Source organism: Trachypithecus francoisi, unplaced genomic scaffold (genome assembly GCF_009764315.1).
Source record: "Trachypithecus francoisi isolate TF-2019V2 unplaced genomic scaffold, Tfra_2.0 Lachesis_group2, whole genome shotgun sequence".
NCBI classification, from domain to species: domain Eukaryota; kingdom Metazoa; phylum Chordata; class Mammalia; order Primates; family Cercopithecidae; genus Trachypithecus; species Trachypithecus francoisi.
This window is the reverse complement of record NW_022681465.1, coordinates 131,696,701-131,719,557: the sequence shown is the minus strand read 5'-3', so window position 1 is coordinate 131,719,557 and position 22,857 is coordinate 131,696,701. Positions and strand designations below refer to the sequence as shown.

Below are 22,857 nucleotides of genomic sequence, written 5' to 3'. Positions count from 1 at the left end.
CTTGAAAATACATTGGGAATGGTGGGAACTGAGTTCATACCTCACTCTCACCCCTACCCTGGAAAATACATGAGAGAAAGGACTGCAGGTGCCTTCAGGGGCCACTTTATCCAGCAAGAGAAGCTGACCACCTGGAGCTACAGGATCTCAAAGATCATCTAAGCTGGCTCCTATCTGCAGACAGACTAGTCTGAGCCACCCAGGACCAAGGACAGCCTCTCCTTTTAATAGAGACCCCTGGCAGAGGGCTGCCAAGTTATTCCAGTCTCACACCCCACTGTGTAAGTCATGAGTGGCTGCAGTAGCAGAAGGAGCACTGTCCTGTAGGCCAGGGAAACAGAGTTTGCTAACCAGCTCTGTACTTGTCCGGCTTGCCAGTCCGTTTCCCTAGTACACCACCTCCAACATGGGAAGATAAGCAAACCAGGGTTCTGAGAGCGTCTGAAGATCAAATCATTATAAACTTGTGAATCTCTTATTTTCAAATCTTCAAATGCAGCTTAGGGCAATTTAATTATAATATTAAAAAGTCTATTTTCAGGGCTGTCTCTACCACAGATTTCTTAACCCGAGGGAAACCTCCTGAAATTGTGTATTTTGCACATTTGTGGAGTCTGTGCATTTTGCTGGGAGTAAATTAAAACCTTCAAAAGGTGTGTGATAACCACCTGCCTCCCTTCTCAAAAAATAAAAATAAAAAGAGGTTAAGAACTTACCTCTACGTTGAGAAGCTTAGATGTAAGTCACCCTGAGTGACTTCTGATTTCCCTACCCGTGAATATCAAGTTATAACGACTATCAAGAGCAGAAGATGAGAAACCCAAGATGCAGGCTTGTGAGCTGGAGTAAAAGAAGGTATCAGGCTTTACTTTTCAATCTCCAGCTGCCACTGCCCATTGCTCTGCCGTATATCTGCTAGCCTATGACCTCAGGAATCAACTGACTCTCTCTGAACCACTGTTTCTCATCTGTCAATGAACAATGGTTATGCTTCTCTCAAAGAATTGTAAAGAGTCAAAGAAAATGAGTAAATGCATGGCTATCAGTAAGTGCTCAATTCATGGGAGTCCCTGCCCAGCACCAGTGACTCGGTCCCCAAAATTAACTACTCAAAAGGCAGCTCCATCTACAACAGTGGTTCCATCCCCTACCTCGCCCCAGGGGGAAAAGTGTGACATAGTAGCTGAGTATCCAGCTTTGGGAGAGACCCCACAGTTGGGTTCAGTTCCCAGCAGCTCTCCTCCATGGCTTTGTGAACTTGGGCAAACAGCTAAACTTCCCTGTAATTTGGTGTCCCATCCATGAAATAGAAATGATGCAGAGTATATTCTTTATCTCATGAGAGTCACGAGAAAACGCAAAAAGAACTCAGAACACTGTCTAGGACATAATAATTGTTGGATAAATGTGAACTAACATAAAGTTCTTTGGCTTCCTTCCTTCCTTCTCTCTCTTTCTTTCTTTCTTTCTCTCTCTCTCTCTCTCTTTCTTTCTTTCTTTCTTTCCCCATACTTTCTCTTCTAAGTACCGTTCACCCACCTTTGGGAGTGCATCCCTTTGACTGAATGTCCAACATGGATCTCAGACAGAAAGGAAAAAATTCAACAAATAACCAAGATACTCTACGTCCCTTCCCCAGGTCTCTGACCTCCCTCACCCCCACTCCTAGATAGCAGCTCGCTTCCTCCCTCAATTCCCTTCAGGTTTCCTCAAATATCACTTCAGTGACATCCCAAGTACCCACTTAACATTTCAAACCCACCCTACAAACGCCTCACTGTATTTCTCTCTCCTTACTTTATTTTCAGCCTAACACCTGTCATCACATTACACACCTCGTCGTTTGCTTATTTAGTGTACTATCTGTCTTCTGTCGGGAGAAGGTACACTCCTAGAGGGCAGAAGTCCGTCTATTTTGTTCAGTTGCTATGTCCACAGCGCCTAGAGCCAGGGCAGAGAGTGGAGACTCAGTAACAATCGGCTGAATAAATGAGTGAATGCCTGAGCGAATGAAAAGATGAAGAGAAGCCGGATTTTACTGGGGCCAAAGAGTTTGCACGGGGCGAGGGGAGCGAGATGAAGGATGAGTGCTGGCCTCAGATCCGACTCAAGTCCCTCCCACCTGCCTAACCCTACAATTCTCTTTCCCTCTTTTAGGTGCCGGACAATTTGCATATCCCGTTAAATCCGGGGCCTGACTCCAGGAGCCCCGATTAGAGGTAAGCAGCCCCCAACCCACCTTTGACAGTGAAGAGTGACTAGCGGGGAAAATAACGCCAGCGGGCCGCCTAGGGGGTGGATGACCCGCGATCTCCACGCCCAGGTCCCGCCCTCCCGGCCCCTGCCGCCCACCCCCAGCCCCCCGCAGAGGGCGCGCCCTGGGAGCGGCGGGGGACGCGGCTGGCCTCCCGGCTTGCCGGGGTGGCGGCGTCGGGGCTGCGGGCGCCTTGGCTGGACCCGCATTGCCCCCTAGTGCCGCACGGAGTCAGGGCGCCGGGCTCCCCCGCCTGATGTCACCGCCGTGCAGTCAGCCCAGAGGCGGCTCATTGAAAGCAGACCCTCCTCGGCGCTCACTGGGCAGAGGACGCGCCACGGTCCGCAGACCCGCGCAAGCTGGGCACCGCCGGGCGCCCCCGGCCCTGCCGCCCCCTCCTCCCCGCCGCTCCCCCGCGAGCCCGACCCGGCGCGCCTGACGTGGACCATTAAACTTAGAGCTGCCGCCTCGTACCCTCTCTCTCCTCCTCCTGCCTCTGACAGGCGAGCGCGCGGCTCGGTGCAGGCAGGAGACGTGCTGCCGGGCTGGGCTGCCCGGGGGAGATGACTCCACGCCAGGAGGGCGCCTCTGGGAAGAAGACCACGGGGGAAGCAAAGTTTCAGGGCAGCTGAGGAGCCTTCGCCGCAGCCCTTCCGAGCCTAATCATCCCCCTGGCTATGGAGGGCGAACTCTAAGATGAATCCCGATCTGGACACCGGCCACAACACATCAGCACCTGCCCACTGGGGAGAGTTGAAAAATGCCAACTTCACTGGCCCCAACCAGACCTCGAGCAACTCCACACTGCCCCAGCTGGACATCACCAGGGCCATCTCTGTGGGCCTGGTGCTGGGCGCCTTCATCCTCTTTGCCATCGTGGGCAACATCCTAGTCATCTTGTCTGTGGCCTGCAACCGGCACCTGCGGACGCCCACCAACTACTTCATCGTCAACCTGGCCATGGCCGACCTGCTGTTGAGCTTCACCGTCCTGCCCTTCTCAGCGGCCCTAGAGGTGCTCGGCTACTGGGTGCTGGGGCGGATCTTCTGTGACATCTGGGCAGCCGTGGATGTCCTGTGCTGCACAGCGTCCATTCTGAGCCTGTGTGCCATCTCCATCGATCGCTACATCGGGGTGCGCTACTCTCTGCAGTACCCCACGCTGGTCACCCGGAGGAAGGCCATCTTGGCGCTGCTCAGTGTCTGGGTCTTGTCCACCGTCATCTCCATTGGGCCTCTCCTTGGGTGGAAGGAGCCCGCACCCAACGATGATAAGGAGTGTGGGGTCACTGAAGAACCCTTCTATGCCCTCTTCTCCTCCCTGGGCTCCTTCTACATCCCTCTGGCGGTCATTCTAGTCATGTACTGCCGTGTCTATATAGTGGCCAAGAGAACCACCAAGAACCTAGAGGCGGGAGTCATGAAGGAGATGTCCAACTCCAAGGAGCTGACCCTGAGGATCCACTCCAAGAACTTTCATGAGGACACCCTCAGCAGTACCAAGGCCAAGGGCCACAACCCCAGGAGTTCCATAGCTGTCAAACTTTTTAAGTTCTCCAGGGAAAAGAAAGCAGCTAAGACGTTGGGCATTGTGGTCGGTATGTTCATCTTGTGCTGGCTACCCTTCTTCATCGCTCTACCGCTTGGTAAGTTGGGGACTAGCAGGAGGGGAACTGGGCATTTTTGGACCTTGGGTTTACTGATGAGCTTACTCTAAAGTTTTTTGTGGGTTTTGTTTCTTATGCAGTCTGTGCGTGTTTGGCGATTGAATAATGTTGTTTGTTCTGCAAAGGCTTTGCAGATTGGGGAGCTGGCTAAAAACCAACTCAGGTGTTAGTAGAACACGCTAAGGTACTAGCTTCTAGAAATAGAATCACAGAAGGAAAATCTGGTATGGGGAATGACTCACTCAACAGCCTCGGTTTAATAATTAAAAAGGACACTGGACTTGAATATCACTTCGGCGTTATTTCAGTAGTAATGATGTGTCGGCTAAGGCAGTGTCACTAATGCAGCATACAAAATAGTTTGTAGTTACTGCAGATGCGGCATTTGGGAAGCAGGGAGGCAGCTCGTACACAGAAAGGCAGCATTCATTCAGCATTTCCAGGGCTAGTGCAGAAGCCACGCTTCTCAAGAGCTTTGCAGAGGCTGCATTCTCTCCCTCCCCTCTTCACTGACAGCTATCACCCAGATATACTACGTTCATTATCAGTTAATACGAGCATTCTACAGCCACACAGCCCCAAGCAGACTTTAAGTTATTGAAAGCTTGAGATATGAAAGAGAAGATGACTAGAGGGTCACACATTTTTAGTTTTTACCCAAAAATATTTCTAACTCTGGTGATTTATGGAATGCCCAGAATCAATTTATAGTTGCCCCTCACCTTAGCTGACAGACACCAAATCCTGGTAAGATGGAATTCAGTGCGTCCTCCCCCTCTTCTGAAAATGTGTTCATCTTCTTTTTGTTTGGTGGTCCTACTAACTGAATTGTTCAAAAGGTTACCTGATGTTTTCTAAGGAAGAAGTCAAGGTCTGGTTAGCAGGTAAACCCTAAAAGGGGGCATCCATCACATGCTGTCCACATGGCCTGGGAAACCCTTGTCCTTCCTCTGAGGCACTGATCTGCTTTGATTCCTTCTCCTATCCCTGGGGGACACTACAGAAAATGAAGGGAGGGAGGTTATCATGACACAGTTATGTGCCATGATATCAGGAGCGGTAACAGCTGCTACATGCCACGGACCACATATGCCTACAATCACACCAGAGTCTCAGGTCAGACCCAAATATAACCAAATCCCTCAAGCAGCTATAAATTCTGAAGACACAATGCTTTCAAGAGAAAAAGGCAAATGGAAAGGAAGCAAACGGATATCACGTTTCCATTTAAAAAGAAAGAAAAAAAGAAAAAGATTTTCCAAAGCCGTCTAACCTTTTCTCCCTGTCATCTTTTCTAAAGCAGGCCTGCAGGCTAATGCCTTTCAGAAATATTTTCAGTGGTTAGTGTTAAGTGGAAAGCGTTTGAAAAAGTTCTACTCCCCAGGCATGATCACATACCATTGCAGGGAAGCTTGCTTTTCTTTCCCAATGTCTCGGGGTTGTTTTGCAGGCTTGTTGGGTTTACAATGGATGACAGTTCACACAGCATTGGGCCATTACAAAGATCATGGCTGTACATGGAGCTGATGGAGGTGATTTGGCCTCTCATTAGCCATATGACCTTGGCCAAATGACTACTCCTATATGAGCCTCAGTTTCTTCATCTACAAAATGGGGCTAATTAATATTTGCTCCATGGAGTTTGCACTAATGTATAGGAAGGACTTAGCACAGTATCTGGTATATAGCAGATGCTCAATGTAAGTTAGCTATGAGCAGTACAAACCAAACCCCAATCTCCCCTTCAGTATAACTGTGTCTTTTCTCTTTCTCTACTCATTTGCCAATCCCACACCTGTTACTAAAGTCTTGGAAGAGAACTGAGTCTTTCTCCTTTCTTCCTTTGCCCCTGCTCTCCAGCCTGCAGAGGCTGTGACCAGAGCATGCTCAGGAAGGAGAAGGCCTCAGCAGGATGCACGAATGTATCAAAGGTGCGGACTTTGGCTTTTAGGGGCAGGGGAAATAGCTCCAAACAGGTAAGGAGGCTTCCAGCATATTGAAATGGGAAGAACACAGCTCCAGTGATTAGTAGCAATAGAGTTCCCATTTGAGCTTTGCCATCAATTAGCTCTATGGCCCTAGGCCTGTTGCTTTGCTTCTCTGGGCTTCAGGTCTCACATCTGGAGAACGAGGGGATTGAATCAGCTTAAGGGATCTCAAACTTTGATAACTATTAGAATCACCTATGAAACTTAATAAACAATGGTAGCTGCATGGGCCGAACCCCCAGTGAACAGGATTCAGTAAGTCAGAAGGATCCCAGGAATCTGAAGGTGTAATCAGCCCACCAGATGATTCTGAAGAGGTAGTCCACAGGCCAGGCTTTGAGAATCACTGACCAGAAAATGTCTCCGTTTCCTTCAGGCCCCAGTACCCTGGAAGCCAGGGTTTTAAATGCTGCCAATCTCAGACCTTTCCCAGACTCATCGTAGTGTGAGATGATGTGGCTTCTCTCTGGGTCTTGCTTTGTAAGTCATCAAGCCCACCCTCAGTTTCTCCTCACTCATATTACCCCCATCGTCTCTCTCCTTTCTGTCTGTGCCTTGCTGAGACCTTGTCCCCCTAGCATCTCAGGTCCTGAGCTTCCACACAATAGAAAGTGAGAGGTTCTTGCCACCCTGATGCTATCTTGTTTCTCTTCTGGCAATGAAAACTTTCCAACTATCATGCGATGATCTCCCAGAGATCTTCCAATGATTTGTCCCTGAGCCAACCCCATCAACATCCTTCTTCCCTGAAAACCGAACATATAAGGTGGGGAATGTAGACTCTAGGACTTGGGTTTGGGATGGGCTTCAAAAAGTACTCAAGAGCTTCAAACAAAGAGGGTACTTAATTACTGTTTTCTTAATGATTCAGGAAGAGCATTCCAGCAAAATAGAGATATAGGTTTCTACTTCCTCTGAGCTGAAATAACACCCAAGCAAAAGTAGCATGATATAGAACAATAACTTCTTTGGAATCTGAAGAAGTTTCCAAATTCTAAATTTTCCATGAAAACCTTTTCACTCATAAGGGGAGGAAGCAGATGTGGGAGAGGACTGTGTTTGGCAAAGGGAGAAGTGCAGGTAGGAGCAACTTCCAACTGGTGATAGACTTTCAGGTGCCAGGATGGCACAAGATTTCCATAGCTGTGTTTGTTTTCTCCATAGGAGAGAAGGGTTGGGATTTCTCCCAGGAAGGAGGGAAAATAGCTTTGCCCCCTACAGGATCCTGTTCAGGGGCCTCATTTGTTTTTCTTCATCTCTTATTTTTATTTCTGGGGGTAGGGTTGGGATGCCTGCAGAGCAGGGCCTCTTGTCTCCTCCTGCCCTCTCCCCACCTGGGACACCCTCCCCCATGTCCTCCTCACCCTTTTCCTGTGGCCTCAGACCAAGTTGGACCAAGGACCAGTGCTCACTTACTCAGGAGCAGGGATGGACTCCACCAAACAAGGACCTCTTTATTTGGCCCCTGGAAACAGGCCAGGGAGGGACAGGAAATAATTGAAATAGAATACAGCAGTGTTTCTTACTCCATGAGCCATTTGCAAGATGTCAGAGAATCTTCAACTGCCAAGCATTAGAATGAAGACTAACTTCCAGCCCACCTGGGGAAGGCCTGGTCAGGGTCTCAAGAAGTGACTGAGCTATTGAGGATGTGCACTGCAGCAGCAGGGGAAGTTGGGGGATGCAGGGCCAGTAGCAGGAAGTGCTCGGCAGCCAACCAGTAGCTGGACTTAGTGAGTTGTTTAGAAAACACTGGAACCTTGCCTTGCTCCAAATCTTTCTTCTGTCTTTTAAAATGCTGGAAGGCACCAGGAAGCCATTATTGAACTAACTGCTTTCCCCTCCAAATAAATGAAGTTCAATTTCAAAGAAACAGTTGTGTTCTCTATAGTATTGGAACAAAATAGGAATCCCTCTCTCCATTGATTTGATCCTCCAGCCCTTTCATTCAAATGGGGGCTGACAAATTTCCACCTTCCGCAAGCATAAGGGTCTCAGAGATGACTCAAGACAGAGCCACCCCCACAAACACGCATTCATCTTCCAGCTCTGAGACTTCAAAACACATGGATTTGAGTTGCCCACAAGGAAATCAATTGGTTTGAGTACTTGGCAAGGGGGAAGTTTTTACACACGGGAATCCTTCCTGGAAGAGGGAAATCCTGCTAAAGTAAAACCCATTTGACCATGTATTAAATCACTAATAAGGACTTCCTAAAGCATCTACTACATGCCAGGCACTGCACCAGATACTGGGTTATCAAGCCAAAAACAAACATGGCCCCTGATTGAAGGAGGCTTACAGCCTGGTGAGATTGTATTCAGTATTGGATACACACTATGTACCAGACATTCTGCTAGGCCTCCTACAGACATTATCTCATTAATCCTCACAGCTACCCCAACAGGCAAAAGTAACTGCTCCTTTTTTATGGATGAATATAGTGAAGCTCAGAGAGGTAAAACTTCCTGTCCAAGGTCACACACCAAGTAAGTGATAGGGCCAAAAGTTGAATCCAGGACTGTTAGAACAGACCCATACCTGTTCCACCACGCCAAGGAAATACCTTGCCCTTTTGCTATCTTTTAGCAACCTGTTTTCATAGCACATGTTCTCCAGGAAACCCAGAACCACACTGTCAAGAACTAGTAATGATGCTTCTGTTGCAAAATCTGCCTTTCTTCCACTGCCTGCTCACTCCTGAAAAAATAACCAACCCATGACATATCAGGGCGGGTCATCCATGTTCTAGCTCAGGGCTCGATGTTCTCCTGTACTGTGTATGACAAGGGTCTCTCAGGATTAGACATTTTGTCAGTCACCCCAACCAGAAAGAAAAAGTGGGAGAGACCTTGCCCTTCTGGTGATGTGGGTTCACATCTTTACTCATTCATCCATTCACTGAATAAATATGTATCTATTCAGTGGGTGCCATGTCCAGGCATTACACTGACGATATAATGGTGAGCAAAATAGTTATATTTCTTAGAATTTGGCTCTAGTGGGGAGCACAGATATATTGAAAAGCACACATGCACAAACAAACGTGAACATAAATTGCAATAAGTGACTTGAAGAAAAGGAGTATGATGCTGCTAGAATTCTAAAACAGGGGTTAGTACATCACAGGTCCCTGAGGCAGTGACATTTAAGTAGAACCCTCAACAGTGTGGAGAAGCTAATTCAGTGAAGGCGGCTGATAGAGGAAGAAAGGTGTGGGCAGGAGGAGGGGCACACTTGAAAGTCCTGAGGCCAGAGAGAGTGGAGAACTAACAGAGCCCAGAGAATTAGAAGGGAGGCAGGTGCGTGTCAGGGCCAGAGGCGTGGGCAGAGGCCGGGCCATGCAGGTGCTTTTAGGCCACATTAAGGACTTTAGATTTTTATCTTAAGTGCGTTGGCCACTACAGCAGGGTTTGAAGCAGATGAAAGACACTGTCTGAATCACATCTTTTAAAAGTGACTGCAGCCACTGTGTGGAGCATACACTTCAGACGAGACAGGTAGGAGGCTTTGCAGTGGCAGTGAGAGATGATGATGACCTAGACCAGGCTGGGCAGTGGAGGTGGAGAAGCAGACAGCTTCAAGGACCTGAGGATGTGTTGGTGACAGTATAGGAGAGTCCGTGAGAGAGGAAATGTGTTCAGAATAACCCTGGGGTTTCTAAGTAGATGGAGGTACCATTTGTTGAGAAGGGGAACAGAGTGGGAGGGGGGAGGCTGAACACAGCAAACAAGATACCTCCCAAGATTTTCCTCTGAACACACCATGCTAGGAACAATCTGCCACACACGTAAGTCGAGTAGACAGGTCCAACTCAAAAGTCAGGGGCTGTGAGCAACCCAAACCTAGCTGTTCATCAGAAACGTCTGGAGGAGGGGGCTGTTTTTAAAGGCATAGGTCCTTGGGCCCCATTGTAGATCTCTTGCATCAGATTCTCTCCTTGTAGTGCCAAGAATCTTAGTTTTAACAAGTTTCCCTGGTGACTGTTATGCAGCCAGCACCACACAAGTCCTCCCCATGCCTAGAAATCCCTGGAAGGCTTTGCAGTGCAAGCATCGTCATCCCTGTCTTTACAGGTGAGGGAACTAGAGTTCAGAGAGGTTCAGTACCTTGCCCAAGATCACACAGTTAGTAAATGGTAGAGTCTATCAAATACCACATTTGGCACTCAATAAACATTCATTATATTATTCCTGTTGTCAGTAAACTTCTTCTCCAACATTTATCTGAGATCTGGCACCCAGAGATTTTACTGGCTTATGACGAATCAGAAAAGAAGTTAGGAAAATGCTGTGTTCCTTTAAAAATTAAATGTATGTCATATAAACGATTGTCTTTTTCTTATAAAGACTGTGTCTTTTCTATTTGGGGACACTGAAATAGCACTTCTTTGATGGAACGATGGTAATTAGTGGCAACAGTGTGCTTTTGTGTGTGTGTGTATGTGTGTGTGTGTGTGTGTGTGTGTGTGTGTGTTGATATCTTACTTGGCAAAATTAAAAGTTAGTACCCTATGTCAGTCCCTTTCAGAAATTTTTTTCAAACTTTACTGAGTCTCCTAAAGTCTTGGAATCATAGAAGACACCATGGCGGCTAGACACAACAAATATTTGTGAGGAAAACGGGAGGAAGGAAAGAAATGAGGGCAAGAGAGAAGGAAGGAGGGCTGGGTGAATGCATTAGCCTCAGCTTTGCTGTGAGATTCGGCCGTCTGGGGCAGAGGGGCAGGGAAGGGAAGAATGATGTGTGCAGAGCTATGCCTGCCAGGTCCGACAGGATGGTGGGGCCCGTCGTAGAGGCACCCACCCCTGCTGGAGCAAAACGGCTCACACAAATACCAGCAGGTGCGTGTGTAGCTGCAGTGCCATCATGGATGAGCCTATTAAGATATGTTATGTAGGAAATGCCTTTACCTGAGTGTGTGTGTGGCTAGTAAAAATAACTGATGTCTGCCGGGAAGCAGTGGGAAATTGCTTCCTGCCATATCTGCAGAATGTTTCTGCAGTCACTGTGCTTCCTAACCACATTTGATAATAGTAATACTAATAGCTACCATTTAGGTCTCATTGAGTGCCAGGCTTACTGTGCTCTCCATGCTGGGTAGGGGTGCTTTCTCTGTATTCCCTTATTCATACCTGTCCACAGGATTGTGAAGTGGGCGCTGGTATTGTCCCCATTTTACAGATGAGGAAACAGAAGCTCAGAGAGATTGAGTGATTTTCCTCAGGTTACCCAGCTGATCAGTGACAGAACATGGATGCTAATGCAGGCAGTCAGATGGGTTCATCTTTGGAGCTCTCCTAGAAGTGGGGCTCTGAGCCTGATTTAAGGAAGTGCAGGAAGGAAACTGGGGAAGCCAGAGTTTATTCTGAGAAGGAGGAAAGAAAAAGCGTGTGGCTGCCCGTCATTCAGCAACCAAGAGGCACCGTATCCTGGTGAGACCATAAAGAAGATAAAAATAATTGGGTTGTTCCTCTAGCAAGATAAGTCAAAATTTCTCTTGTATTATTGATGTTTTAGAAGACTTTTTTCAGCTTCACAACTTCTGGGTAATGTCACACACATTTTTCAGATTTTTATCAAATTTGGAGAAGCACATAAAATTTAGAGCACTTTTTTACAGTTTAGTTTCTGGCTGCATACATTTCAGACCTGGATTCACCACCACCCACCCACCTACGTGTGGTGCCAGCACCATGGGGACACTCTTCCATCATGAATCTGCCTCTGGTCCTGCCTCTTGATGCCACAAGATCAGGTGAGTTGGCATCGTGGGCAAGAGAGTATTTCTAGAAGCTGTTTTTTCACTTTGCAGTTCCTGTGGCTAGTGGTGACCTAGCTACACAGAAAGAAAAGACTGTAAACCACATTCGTATATTCAACAGAACCCAAACAAAATCTATCTTTACTCGGCTCTTAGCTGGTTCCCAAAAATGTCCATGGCCCCTATATTAACCACCTACATAAGGAGAAATGGGAATAATATTTAAATAAGGGGAATAACCAATTTCATTAATACACCTTACTTCTGAAAACTTTGTGTGGCCATGGCGGGGGCATTGCAGGGCCCCTGCTGAGGCCGCATAGGGTCCCATGAAGAGGGAAGCCCTAAGGCTACTCTCCTCAGGGCTCTCTCCAGCAACCTCCTAACTGTTCTTTCTCCTCTACCTACTGTGAATGTCTTCTAAGCAGTGACCAAATCTCTGCCTAACACAAGCTGAATGAATGAATGAATAGCACAGAGCCCAGAAGAAGAATTAAGAGTGCACTCAAGGCCGGGCGCGGTGGCTCAAGCCTGTAATCCCAGCACTTTGGGAGGCCGAGGCGGGCGGATCACGAGGTCAGGAGATCGAGACCATCCTGGCTAACACAGTGAAACCCCGTCTCTACTAAAAAATACAAAAAACTAGCCAGGCCAGGTGGCGGGCGCCTGTAGTCCCAGCTACTCGGGAGGCTGAGGCAGGAGAATGGCGTGAACCCGGGAGGCGGAGCTTGCAGTGAGCTGAGATCTGGCCAGTGCACTCCAGCTTGGGTGACAGAGCGAGACTCTGTCTCAAAAAAAAAAAAAAGAGTGCACTCAATTGAAAATCATTTGCCACTTCCCAAATACACTTCGCATTTTCTTTTTTCTGTGCATCTGTTCCCTCTCCTACCAGTGTGTTTCTCACACCCTCTGAATATCCAATTCCTGCTCATCTGTAAATATGTGGTTCTGTTGACACCTTTCTCACGAAGTCTTCCTGGATCCCACCCTTTTCCTCATCAGTAATCACTCACTTTATCCCTGGTTTGTGGTGCTTGTCACATTTCTCTCTGGGGATAATGGCTGATGTGCACAACTTTTGCAGCACTGCCAGGCTGCAAACCTTTGCAGGGTCCAAGTTCAAATTGTCTTCTTGTCCTTCATGCCCAGTGATGTGTACATAGTAAACTCCATAAAAATAGCAATGACCAGCCGGGCGCGGTGGCTCACGCCTGTAATCCCAGCACTTTGGGAGGCTGAGGCAAGTGGATCATGGGGTCAGGAGATCGAGACCATCCTGGCTAACAAGGTGAAACCCTGTCTCTACTAAATATACAAAAAAATTAGCTGGGCGTGGTGGTGGGCGCCTGTAGTCCCAGCTACTCGGGAGGCTGAGGCAGGAGAATGGCGTGAACCCAGGGGGCACAGCTTGCAGTGAGCAGAGATCGCGCCACTGCACTCCAACCTGGGTGACAGAGTGAGACTCTGTCTCAAAAAAAAAAAAAAAAGAAAATTAGCAATGTCCAATAGGATTCACACAGTGTGTACCAGACTTCTTCTAGTACTTGAACGTCCCACGGCCCATCAGATAGGTATTCACGCTTTGCCCATTTTATAAATAAGGCCCCATTGGCCAGCCGTGGTGACTCAAACCTGTAATCCCAGCACTTTGGGAGGCCAAGGTGGATGGATCACCTGAGGTCAGGAGTTCGAGACCAAGCTGGCCAACATGGTGAAACTCTGTCTCTATTAAAAATACAAAAATTATCCGGGCATGGTAGCGGCACCTATAATCCCAGATACTCAGGAGGCTGAGGGAGGAGAATCACTTGAACCTGGGAGGCGGAGGTTACAGTGAGCCAAGATTGTACCACTATACTCCAGCCTGGCAGACAAAGCAAAACTCCATCTCAAAAAAATTAAATTAATAGGTAAACAAATAAGGAAATGGGCTTAGAGGGGTTAAGTGGCTTGTCTCATTCCTTGAAACTACCACAAGTTCATTACAAACAGACTGTCATAGACTCATATTCTAAAACCAAAACGCCGATCTGGACCTGGTAATGAAGCCAGTGAAAAGGGATTGGCTAGGTGAAGACCCGTGTGGACACAAGGTAGGATTTTGAAAATGGACGGCCTCTTCATTCTTTATTAAAAGACTGCCATTCCACCTGCCTCTGGGGGAGACTGTCCCATTGCCAATTGGCCCTCACACATTCCCTCACCCTACTAGCCCTGGTCACTTGCCTCTCACCTCTGAGAGGGATATAGTCAGAGTTGGTCCCTGCAGAAGCAGGAAAAGAGAAAACTATTCCAGTGACTTTATAGCAGAGCCAGATAGAGACCTCCAAAGGCCTAAGGTATTGAAAAGGGAATAATAAAATTATAAATTAAAACACACACACACACACACACACACACAAACACATACATATGCATAGAGCCCTAAAATAAATGTAAGGAAGGCCAACAATATTCTGATTCTTTCCATGCAGGTAACTTTGATTTCTTTAATATCAGATTATTTCACCAAAAATACCGGTGCCCCGGCTTTGTGAATGCTCTGAAGACACACTGGGTCTTTCTGTTGGGTAATATATCACTGTTCTCTAATGGGGTGACCATATGTCCCATTTCACTGAGATGGTCTCCTTTTATGCCTATTATCAAAGCATAATTATAATTATCATAATAACCCTTTCTTATTTTCAAAAGTGTCTCAATTTGAACAACAAAAATGTCTCCCTGTTTTAAAACCTGGAATAAGGGTGTTTATAGTGTGGACATCCAATAGTACCCCAGTTTCATGCCAGAGCCTGAGACGGAGAGGAAAGAAAAACTGGCACTAACAGCCTCAACAATCCAGAGAAAGATTCATGATGAGAGAGCAAAGTCATCATCCATTTAAGAAGGAAAAATGTGACTTACCATGTGTGTATTTTGTGGGAAGCAGGAGTTTTGTAAATGTGGGTTTGAAATTTTTTTTAAAAAGTGTTCATTTATTTTACTTGCCCTGATGATAGAAGTGAGTGGCTGAGCTGGGATTTGAATCTATGGCTGGCCAGCACTAAATACTTAGGGAATAAATGATTAAATGAAGGAATGGATCAATTTCAGCACAAGCTAAGTGGTGCCATCCGAATGATGGGTGCCTCCAGAACGCAGAGGAGACAGAAAGAAGAGTGGGCTGAAATAAGATTTGGGGGAGGAAAAGGAAAGTGAGCTGTGTTTTAAGGACTTGTGAGGCTGGAATCAGTGCAGGCGGAGGGCCATCTTCACCCCAGCCATCATCACCCCTCCTGGCATGACAGCACGTGAGTCAGCTCAGGATACAGTAGAATCTGTCAACACTGGCAGGCTCTGCTCTTAGGACTCTATCAACAGCACACTCCTGGCCACACCCACCCACAGCTCATCTGACCACCCTTTGAACACTCAAGTGCCCCTCTCTGGTGTGAGCGCAGGAATTGTGCTATAAAAGTTGCACCAATGAGCAGTTCAGTTCAAAATGTTCAGAAACAGAATGTTCTAGCACATGCAAGTGGCCCATTCCTCCTAGAGCCCCGTTTAATTTTTTCCAAGGGTGTCTGCCCACAGTGTCTTGCTCCCTCCTAAGCTCTCTATCTCCTGCTTGGATGAATTTGGGGCTTAGTTTTGCACACTTTTTGAAATTCTTCAAGACAGAGTTAGTTTCCTGCCAGGCTAACATGCATTGCTTAGAGGCCGAGCTTAGCACCCTGGCTGTGCCCCAAAAGGAGGTTAAAATGGGACCAAGGGCAAGCCGGGCTCACTGTCATTCGCAGGCATCAGCCCCAGGGCTCACACCACCAGCACCGGCCGGGCGGAGATCCAGGGAGGCAGCTGGTTCGGTAGGAGGAGGATCCACCAACTGGAACAGCAACAAAAAATTACATCTCCGATTCATATATTCAGGCCATTAATCGGCCCCCGGCATCAAGAGGAAGCGGTAGGATCCCTTCTCCCAGCTTCTAGGGACACTTCCCACAGCGCCCATTTGTGATTCCTTGTCCCCAGCCCTTTAGCATTTACCTTAACACCAAGGTTCCTTGGCTTCATTGTTTTGCGGACCCCTTTGGCAATCTGATGAAGCCCCTTCTTACAGTCGACACATCAGATAAAAGACACAGGATTTCAAAGAAAACCAATTATATTGAAATACAGTTATAATGTTGAAAAAACAAATTTATTATAGAGTAAAAAATGTCCTTTAACATATTAAACAAGATCTAGCAGCAAGTCAAATAAATAACTACTATAATTTTGAAGTACTGACAAATGGAAATATTTCAAGATTATCTGCAACAAATGTAATGTGATATCACAAACCTGATTTATAATGGTGACAAATCCTGCTGACTCTAGTGTGGCTGCTTGCCTACATTCCTATCAAAGGAAATGCAAACTTTCCGCCAAAGGTTAGTTTGGGGTTTTTTTGTTTTTTGTATTTTTTTTTTAAAGAGGGTTTTTTTCTCACCCGAGTTCATGGACCCTCTAACTCCAGAATAAGAACACTGCCTTGGGACATTACAAAGATGTACTTCAGGATATGAGATTTTCTATACCTTTTTTCTGTACAATGTTTTATAAAGAATGCCTGTTTTTAGACTTAGGACCATAGGGAACTTGGACTGTGCCATCATGCCTTATAACTATTTTGCATGATTACTTGTAGCAATTTTTAAAAATCAACTAGTTTATTTTTTAATGATGCATAGATTCTTATTTGAATCAGAAAAAAAAAAAATGAAAAAATTCTTCTGCTCTTACCTACCCCATATTCACACCCAACAGTCTAGTATTTTTTCCCCTGAAGTAAAGATTGTTACCAGATTGTGTATGCTTTCCAAAATAGTCTTATTTGTAAGCATACATATCCATATGTGTAGGTGTATGTTTGAGTGTTTTTGCATGTAGAATATGTGTGTTTTCACTCTGTTTATTTTGATTCATGGTGTCATTTTAGAAGCACTTCTGTGAAAGTTTCATTTTTCATTCAACAGCACGGCATATATTAGACATCGTTCTATGTCAGAATGCATAGAGTTACTGCTGGTTTTCATGGCTGCATAATAATCCATTATACGAAGTGTCCTATTTTACTTATTAATTTCCCAGTTGATTGACATTTAGGTTATTTTTGGTCTTTTACTACAAACAATGTTGAATGAATACTCTTGTATATATGTTTGTGCCTACATATTCAGGATAAATTCCTAGAAATGTAGTGGCTGGGGCAAGGAAGATTTGGTATTTTAGGTTTAACTTGATTGTGTGTAATAAAAAATTTTAAATATACTAAAATGCACAGTGGTGTTAAAACAAATAGGTTAGGCTGGGCACAGTGGCTCATGCCTGTAATCCCAGCACTTTGGGAGGCTGAGGCAGACGGATCACCTGAGGTCAGGAGTTCCAGACAAGCTTGGCCAACATGGCGAAACAACTTCTCTACTAAAAATATAAAAATTAGCCAGAGAATTGCTTGAATCTGGGAGGCAGAAGTTGCAGTGAGCTGAGATCACGCCACTGCATGCCAACCTGGGTGACAGAGTGAGGCTCCGTCTCAAAAACGAACAAACAAACAAACAAACAAAACAAATAGGTTAGATCTACATCTACTAATCTATTAGTTAGGCAGGTTGCTCATGATAGCTAAGTAAAAAAAGCAAGTTATAGAGTAATGTCTAACCCAATTTTTAAAAGCTATTTATTAGTTTAGTTACCTCAAGGGGTAGGATGGAGTGAGGAGAAGTAGGTTGTTAGCTTTTTTATAACCTCTGTATTATTTCACATGTTGCAATAAGCAAATACTCTATTTGTGATTAAGAACATGAAATTAAGAAAATGTGATAGAATACAAATTAGGTTTCAATAGAATTACAGTGGGGACTACTAAACATTTTTAAAATTTTAGAAGAAAAACTATCAATGGCTAAAAAAAGAGATTGTTGTTCTTAGTCATTTTCAATCTAATTTAACATGTATATGAGATAGATAGATAGATAGATAGATAGATAGAGAGATAGACATGTCTATATATATGTATATATCTCCTGCTCTGTGATTACCAGATCTGGAACACTTAGAAATTGCTTTGGCCCATGCTGGGAGCAGTGACTCATGCCTGTAATCCCAGCATTTTGAGAGGCTGAAGTGGGAGGATCACTTGAGCCCAGGGGCAACATTGGCAACATTGGAAGACCCCCATCCCTACAAATAAAAAATAAAAATTAGCGTCATGCGGTAGCATGGGCCTGTAGTCCCAGCTACTAGGGAGGCTGAGTGTGGAGGATCCCTTGAGCCCAGGAAGTCAAGGGTACAATGAGCCATAACCACACTACTGCACTCAAGTCTGGGCAACAGTGTTAAGACCCCATCTAAAAAAAAAAAAAAAACAGAAAGAAATGACTTCAGCCCTTTCCTCTGCTGGTTACAGCCCTGCTCATTCTCCCAGTTCAAATTCATGCTGTCAAGTTATTGATTTTTTATTCTTTTCAAAATGAGAACAATTTTCTCTTTCTTGGTAGCAAAAACTAATTTATACGTAACAGCAAAATATAAAAAAGAAAGGAAAAATCATCCATAATCATATCACCTGCCTTAGTCCATTCAGGCTGCTGTAACAAAATACCTTAGACTGGGTAATTTACAATAAACGACAGAATTTATTGCTCACAGTTCTGGAGGTTGGGAAGTCCAAGATCAAGGAGCAGGCACATTCAGTGTCTGGTGAGGACCTGCCCCTCATAGATGGTGACTTCTATGTGTCCTCACATGGCAGAAGGGGCAAACAGGCTCTCGAATGCCTCTTTTATAAGTACACTGATCCCATTCATCAGAGTTCTGCCCTGGTGACCTACTCGCCTTCCACATGACCCACTTACCAACACCACTGCATGGGGATTAAGTTTAACATACTAATTTTGGGAGAGACAAACATTCAGACCATAGCACCATCGATATAACCATGTTTAATATTTGCCTATGCAACTTTGCAGAATTTTCTCTGTGTATTGTTATGTGTATTCACACAAACTGGATCACCCAGTGCTTTTTTCACTAATCAGCAAGTCATCCTGACTGACTTCTTATCATATCGATGAATCTGAATCTTTTCATTTTTTTGTTTTTCCTTTTTTTCTTTTCTTTTTTGTTTTTAAAGTCAGAGTATAACTCTGTCACCCAGGCTAGAGTGCAGTGGCACAATCATAGCTCATTGCAGTCTTGAACTCTTGAACCCAAGCGATATCCCCCTACTTCATCCTCCCAAGTAGCAGGGACTACAGGTGTGCACCACCACACCCAGCTAATTTGTAAATTCTTCTGTTGAGATGTGGTCTCCCTATGCTGCCCAGGCTGGTCTCAAACTCCTGGCTTCAAGCGATCATCCTGCCTCAGCCTCCCAAAGTGTTGGGATTACAAGCATGAGTCACCGTGGTCAGCCTTTCCCATCTTTTTAATGCTGCACTGAATTCCATAATAGAAAGTATCATAATGTATTTAACCAATCCAGTTATGTAAACAAGCCATTTACACCAATAGATAAGACACACATAAGGTATCACTTTACAAGGTACAAATGTGGAGTGAAAAGTCTGTCTCTCTCACTTCCTTAGCCCCAGTCATCCAATTCCCCTCCATGGAGGCAACTACTACTACCAGTTTCTTATATATTCTTCCAGATATGTTCTATGCATATAGAAATATATTTATATGATCTTTTTAATGGAAATAACATAAACACTATTCTATATTTTGCTTTTTTCACTGAACAATGTATCTTGAAGTTCTTTCAATTTCAATGGAAATTCCATTTCCAAATAAAGTAGCTTCATTCTTAGTAGCTCCATAGTATTTCTTTTTTTTCAGATAGATCTCCATGGAAAGACATTGTAGGTTATTTTAAATTTTTGTTACTACAAAACAATATTCTTATACATCACCAATTTCCACATGAGTAAATATATCTGTAAAATCTTGTAAGTGGACCATTCTGAGTAAATGTTTTCATGTTTGTAAATATTACCAGATCGTCTTCTGTAGAGATTATATCAATTTACATTTCAGTAACTGACATTTGAGGGTGCCCGCACATTCACTAAGAGCTGTTATCAAACTTCTGGATCTTTGCCAACTTGACAGGTGGAATTTTTGTGAATGAGGTTAAGCATTTTTTCGTATGTTTAAAATAATCCATTCCCTCTTGATGTGCAATTTGTTTTCAGTTTTTAACTGTGATAAATATTCTGATGCACACATTCTTTTCCTTAATATCTTTAGGGCACTTGCCCTTTAGGATTTTGTTGGGATAAAGTCTACTTTGAATGGTTAAATCAAAAGGCAGACTCCCGGGAAAGGCCTCAGATGCATATTGTCAAATTTCTCTCTGGAAAGGGTGTAGCAATTTGCACATCCACAAAGTATGTTTCAACGTTGATGAAGAAGCCAGTTTTTATGCTGATAGCTTCTCACCGCCTGCGGCACAAGAAGTTTCAGGCATCTACGTGACTTCCTCCTGAGGTGATAAGATGTCTTGAAAGCTTCAAATCCTTCCAGCTAATTTGGTGTCAGTTTCCCAGAGTTCAGGGCTAGCTAGCTGCCCTCTTGGGATGCAATAGCCATCCATCAAAGGAGCCAGAGGAGACAACAGCCTCAGAATGTGTGTATTTTATCCAGGAGCTAAGAAAAAAAAGCAGTCAGCCAGGACGTATAAACAGATTTGATCTTTCACATGTGGTGGGCTGCCAGGCCCACCACAGTCCACATCAGTGGTTCGAGGCTCCAGGACTGACATCCCAATTTAAAACCATAACAAAATAAAAGAAAACGCTGTTGCCATCCCCAGGAAAACAATCCAGTTGGAGGCACTCAAAGGATGAGTTAATAAGGAAGGATTCCTCTAGTCATCTAAGCTCACCCCCACCCCACCGTGGGGGCCTGTGTGGATCGAGGGAATGCAGTAGACAGCCTATATTTAGATCAGGGCATGCCAATGCACCACATTTTAGTTGGAAAATTCAGATTGGCCCTGGAAGACGCCAGACTCACGAACTGAAAATTCAATTGAGCACCACTCAAGAAGCAAGGAGCTGGCTGCTTGAGCAGATTCTGCCAGGGAAGGAGGCCTTTTGAGAGGGAACCAATGGACCCTGGTCAGTCAGAGGCATAATTTAACCCTACCCTTGAACTGCTGATCTAGAGGGAGAAGCTGGGTTATCTTTAAACTCTACTAAATCTAGAGGTGTTGGAACCAGCAACTAGGACAAGGCAGGGGCTGGGTGAACTTTGACCCACTTGCCACAGCGTTGGGAATGCCACTAAGCCAGAGGCCTGGGCTCACCAAGTGATTCCCAGAATCTGACCAGGAAAGCACTTCCTGTCACCTGCCTCTGTCACCGTCATCCCACCCCCTCATCTTGAGGAAGAGGGGTGGCACCTTCTCTTCTCTGAGACACCCTTGCTAGCTCTTAATGACTCCTGCTTCAGTTGCTGTACTAGAAAGAATAGGGACTTGAAGGCCAGGCAGTGGCTCACTCCTATACTCCTAGCAAACACTTTGGGAGTCAGAGGCAGGCAGAACACTTGAGGTCAGGAGTTTGAGACCAGCCTGGCCAACACGGTGAAACCACGTCTCTACTAAAAATACAAAAATTAGCCGGATGTGGTGGCAGGCACCTGTAATCCCAGCCACTCAGGAGGCTGAGGCAGGAGAATTCATCACCTGAACCCAGGAGGTGGAGGTAGCAGTAAGCCGAGATTGCACCACTGCACTCCAGTCTGGGAAACAGAGCGAGACTCCATCTCAAAAAAAATAATAAATAAAACTAAAAAAGAACAGGAACTTTGAAATCTGACATATCTGTCTGGCTCTGCTGCTCAGCTTGCTAAGCCCCAGTTAACTCATCTGTAAAACGAGACCAAAATCATCAACCTCAAAGAATTGTAGTGAGGAATAGATGAGAAATGGATGAAAGGGACTCAGCTAGGTGCCAAACACTAGTAAATATTTCATAAACGTCAACTATTAATGTACATGAAGCCTCTAATATGGCATCCACTTCAGAGGAGATATTTAAGTACCTGTTAATATTATGATCATGACAAATTCTATGAATGGGCTATGTGTTTTGAGGAAACAAAAATGAGACAGGTTCCTCCTCACTGAATAGTTGGGAAAATCCTCTGTTAAAAAAGGGCAAAATAATAAAAAACTAAAGTTTTTTTAGAGTGCCAGGTATGATGATCACATGGTCAAAAAAAATCAGATGACTTTGCCTAACATCTATGGTCATGTTTCTCTCTTTTTCAAATTGTTTCAATATTTAGATTTGTGATATTTCGGTCATTCCAAAAAGTACAAGAAGTAATTTGGGACACCCATGAGTCCTCCATCCAAATTTAACATGTTGCTGAATTTGCTATACATCTTCTTTTAAGAAATAAAAATGTTACAAATATATCTAAAAGGCTCCCCACCCCTCATCTCATTCACCTCTCTCCTTCCCAAAGGCAATTACCACAATGTCTGTGATTGGGTGGACTTTCTTCTATACAATTTTTTTTTTTCTTTTGAGATAGGGTCTCACTGTGTCACCCAGACTGGAGAACCATGGCGCAATCTCAGATCACTGCAATCTTCACCTCCTGGGTTCAAGCAATTCTCAGGCCTCAGCCTCCCTAGTAGCTGCGATTACAGGCATGCACCACCACACCTAGCTAAGTTTTGTATTTTTAGTAGAGACAGGGTTTCGCCATGTTGGCCAGGCTGGTCTCGAACTCCTGATCTCAAGTGATCCATTGACCTCAGCCTCCCAAAGTGCTGGGATTACAGGTGTGAGCCACCGCACCTAGCCTCTTCTATACATTCTTAAATATGTACTCTTAAGAAGCAAGAATAGTGATTGAGACTGAGGCTCTGGATTGTCAGTCCTGGGTTCAAACTCCACTCCTGCTTGTTGACTACCTGTGTGGCCTTCAGCAAATTGCTCAACTCTCTGATCCCCTTTTCTCCCATCTCTAAAATAAAACAAATAACAGCTAATTTTGTTGGGTGTTGCAAAGATGCAATATAAGATTATTCATGTAAACCGGTAGTTCTCAACCAAAAGCAATTTTTCCCCAGGGGATGTTTAGCAATGTCAGGAGACATTTTTTATTGTCACACTGGGGGTGCTACTGGCATTAACT

General features: G+C 45.0%; 1 protein-coding gene across 2 annotated transcripts in view; it reads left to right on the top strand.

Moving 5' to 3' along the window:
* Window positions 1-2,157: 2,157 nt before the first annotated feature.
* ADRA1B (adrenoceptor alpha 1B) overlaps window positions 2,158-22,857 on the top strand; it is a 57,965-nt gene continuing 37,265 nt past the window's right edge. Inside the window, exons 1-2 of one of the 2 annotated variants that reach the window (XM_033180423.1) lie at window positions 2,158-2,219; window positions 2,758-3,899. In XM_033180423.1, coding sequence (XP_033036314.1) covers window positions 2,951-3,899 — 949 coding nt within the window. In that variant the 5' untranslated portion in view covers window positions 2,158-2,219; window positions 2,758-2,950. Of the gene's footprint in view, window positions 2,220-2,405; window positions 3,900-22,857 lie in introns of those variants that run through there. The other variant, XM_033180422.1, reaches the window with a different exon arrangement.